Raw genomic sequence first — 4,024 nt, forward strand, 5'->3', positions numbered from 1 at the left:
CTTAGGGGGCTGTGGTGGTGGTGGCGACGTCATGGTGGTTATAGAGGCGGTGTTGCGGTGGTGGTTTATGTGGGGTGGTTGTTGGCGGTGGTTTTTGGTGGTGGTTTAGGTAGGGTGGTTGTGGTGATGGTGGCGTTATGGTGGTGGTGGTGGTGGTAGTGGGGTGGCATCATGGTGGTTGTGATGGTGGTGGTGGCGTTATGGTGGCTTTGGCGGTGGTGGTTTATGTGGGGTGGATGTGGTGAGGTTTTGGTGGTGGTGGTGGCGGTGATGGGTTCTTGTTGGTGATGGGTGTGGTGGGAGTCGTAAGTGTGATGGTAGGTAAATAAGGTAGTTGAAGGGTAACAAGGGTAACAAGGGTAATGCAATCTCATACCTTGAGGGGGTGGGGGTAAGGATTTAGATGGATTGGGAGGTAAGGAAGGGAATTGCATTCTCTTTGTTTGTGTCAAACAAACACTAACAAAGGGAATCAATAACTTTGTTTCCCTTTCCCTTTCTTATAGACCTCCAACCAAACGCCCCCTTAAATCTTTGTGTTATCTTAATTTGGATTGTATCCAAGATACCATTATAGCAATCTTTAATTAGAAAAAAAATAAGCCTAAGTTTGCTAAATAACCTTATTTAGAAAAAAAATTCCAAATTAGAGGAGATACACAAATAACTTGCCGCTTAGTTGGTGAAAAACGTCGCTTTCAAGTGCTTTAGTGAACATATCTGTAATTTGCTTCGTTGGTGGAACAAGATGTGTATGAATGATCATATCCGTCACTCTTGAGTGACGGATACCATTTTACCTCACAAAGTACCCACTTTTTCTCTCTCTGCAACACTATTCATGTGGTCCCCTTTCTCCACTAACCCATTTTGTTACCATTTTATCTCACAAAATATCCGTCACAAATGGTAACCCGTCACAAGGGAGACCAATTGATTTTGTTGTATATTTCATGGATAAAATGACAATCAATTTCTATATGTTTCATTCTTTCGTGAAAAATCGGTTTAGAAGCTATATGTATAGCTGCTATATCACAATTCAATTGAATATGCATTTTGAGTGGAATTTCCAAGCCGTGGAAAAGATATGTAATCTCATAAGTCTCTGTGGATATTGTGCTTCAGCAAAAGACTTGGATACGGTATTTTGTTTCTTGGCTTCTAAGATATTGGTTTGTCATCCATTAGGATGCAATATGCCGTGATAGATTTTCTAGAATCTGGAGTACACTTTGAGTTTACGTAGTAAAACATTATCTTTACATTTGAAAAAAAGGAATTTTTTTCGAAAATGGGGCTCAAACACAAACTAATTAACGAAATGGGTTGAGATTCAAAGTATTTACTCAAAATGGGTCCACGTCATCACCGAAGCTAGGCTCGATTCAAGTCGCTCTCCCGCTCAACGACCTTACCCAAAGTGTCACTTGATGTCCACCCAAACCGCAGTATACTACTTCAAGGCAAGTCGCTCGGGGGGTGAGCGATTTGAGTTCAAATCGTCCTCCCCCAAAGCGTCTTGGGTCTTTGCAAAAAAAAAAAAAAAAAAAAATTGCTGTTAAACAGATTCGAACTCAAGACCATCCACAAAAATGACACTAATTCTATACTACATAACCACCAAAGCAATCAAAGTTATATGTTAATTCTAACTGCTTTAATAAAATATTGAGTAAAAAGTCTCAAAATGCATTTATTGCTATTAATATTAAATATGTAATTTTAATCTCCCTAATAAGTCATAACATTATCCTTGGTGTTATGGTTAGGGGGTGTGAAGTGATTGTTTTAGTTTGCGGGTTCGATTCCTATCATTTACGTTTTCGTTTTTTTTTTTTTTTTTTTTTTTTAAATAAATTGCTAAGTCGCTCAGCGGCTGAGCGTTTTGGCTTCAAGTCATTTCTCCATTGAAGCGACCTTAATCGACTCAAAGCATCGCTAAAACCGAGCCTACGTAGATCCATTTTGGGTAATTAGTTTCAAAGTCACCCCATTTCGTTAAATTGTTTGTTATAAAACCCCATTTTGGAAAAACATTCGAAAAAAAGACAATAAAGAAACAAAAATTCTACCAAGAACATTGTGTTACACAAAGTAATTAGCTTTTCATGATACCAAAAATTAACTAGGTGTAAGTACAGTTCTTCTTAAGAGACATGGCGACATTCATCTTCGTTGAATTCATAATTACATGACATTTGATAGTCTTGTAGAACTTGGGCTTGACCATCTTCCCCAACACATACCCCCTCGACCGAACCCTAAAGCTTAGGGTCATATTTACCGGCGATGTGGGTGCACCCATATTATTATAGCTTATACGAGAAGCGACCCCATACAATGGTACTTTATCTCCCGTCAGTTGAACTTGTATTTGCCTCTGACTCTTGCTCTTCTCATAAAATTCGTTCATCTGCATAAAACATTATTGATTCATTTAAATAGATGCTTTTTACTCAGGGCCGCCAAATGAATTAAAGAAGCTCGGTTCTAAAAGTCAAATTGAGACTCCATGGTATGGAACTTGGGCTCTTAAGATGTAAATGCACTTGAGAGGGCCTAGTTTTGAGAACCTTTAGAACATGCTATTAGACGGCCCTGCTTTTTAGGTCGGAAAATATGCATGTTTTACAATAGCTAGTGTATACCAAACATTTAGAAGTGTTGCGACTAGTTTGAAAATTGATAGAAGTAATTTTGAGTGATGATGCTTACCGATCCAGAGGCTAAGACGAGCATTTCGAAGAAAAGTTGAAGGGGAGTTGAAGTGACATGAACTCCAAAAAACGTCCCTGTATTTGTGTACGTGAGTTTCACCGTTGCATTCAGAGTTGCCATAGCCGTAGGTACTCCAGTTGTATCTAGTCCCGCTTGTATGTCGAATTCATCAAATTTAATGCTCTACAAAAATAGGCACAGACAATCCAAACTTTTCATATTATAGTTACATCGTGTACTTTAATTTGTAAGAGTCAAAGCCGATCGATAAACTTAATTACCTTGATAGCAATTGCAGGCGGTTGATTACGACTAACACCCCACAAAACCAAGGAAATGAAAGAGAAGAGCGCAAAAAACCCGACAACAAACCAAATAAAAAAACACCATCTCCGCGAAATCCCTTGGTTTTGATGCTCATCGTCCTCACCGGTTAGTAGACCATCCTCTTCGAATACATCAAACGGGTGCAACCGATGATGGTATTGGTGTTGGGCGTGGTGCCGAGTTATGGCAGGGGTTGAATCAACGAAGTTGATAGTCTTTTGGCTGTTGTGGGATGATACTGAGTCCCTTGGGGGGCTTTGCACGTAATAAATTGCACGGTCGCCGCTTCTATGAGGCGGCGATCGTGACGGAGTTGATTGAGAGAACTCAGTAAGGGTGGTTGCATTGGAATCAGTCTTTGCATGACGCATTTTGTTTATGTTTGGTTTGTTTTCAAATGGGGTGGAAAATGCACAAAATTATTCAAATATGCAAGTGTATAAGTAGGTAGCAATTTAATCAGGTAAGGATGATTGATTACATACATATAACATATTACATGACATTTTAGGTGATGTGTTTTAATTGAATACTACATTATAAGTTGATGATGATAGGTTGGAATAAAAAATGAAACTAAGAGGCATTGACTTCCAACTACGGGTAACCTATTGCAATAACCATATAATACAGAATAACCAAGTACGATGTTTTATCTTAAAAAGTTGGTTCTCATATATAGGAACTTATCGTGTTGTGACGAGCTATACGATTCTGTTATTTTAAGATAGAAATTGGTTCATCCGTCCGTATATCCTAGCAATCTAACCAACAGTAAATTTTAATATCCCCAAATTAGAGATTGTTTTTTAAGATGAGAAATGATCTTGAAAAAGAAAGGAAAGAAATGTCTTCCAAATTTATTATCTGGTGGAGAAAACAAGATGTTAAATTGCAAAAATACTAAGTAGTTGAGAAAAAGTAATTTCTATACTTTAATCTTTGCGTTATCTCAATTTGGATATTACTTGAAAAT

At 38.1% G+C, this 4,024-nt stretch overlaps 1 protein-coding gene across 1 annotated transcript; it reads right to left on the bottom strand.

Annotated features, from left to right (window-relative positions):
- Nucleotides 1–2,008: 2,008 nt before the first annotated feature.
- Nucleotides 2,009–3,675, bottom strand: LOC141631395 (uncharacterized). The gene is made up of 3 exons (XM_074444074.1): nucleotides 3,003–3,675; nucleotides 2,719–2,904; nucleotides 2,009–2,416 (listed from the first exon to the last, which is right to left on the bottom strand). The coding sequence occupies exons 1-3, from the start codon at nucleotides 3,417–3,419 to the stop codon at nucleotides 2,129–2,131; spliced, it is 891 nt and encodes a 296-aa protein (XP_074300175.1). The 5' UTR covers nucleotides 3,420–3,675; the 3' UTR covers nucleotides 2,009–2,128.
- Between the last annotated feature and the right edge of the window lie 349 nt (nucleotides 3,676–4,024).

Source organism: Silene latifolia, chromosome 2 (assembly GCF_048544455.1).
Source record: "Silene latifolia isolate original U9 population chromosome 2, ASM4854445v1, whole genome shotgun sequence".
Lineage (NCBI taxonomy): Eukaryota > Viridiplantae > Streptophyta > Magnoliopsida > Caryophyllales > Caryophyllaceae > Silene > Silene latifolia.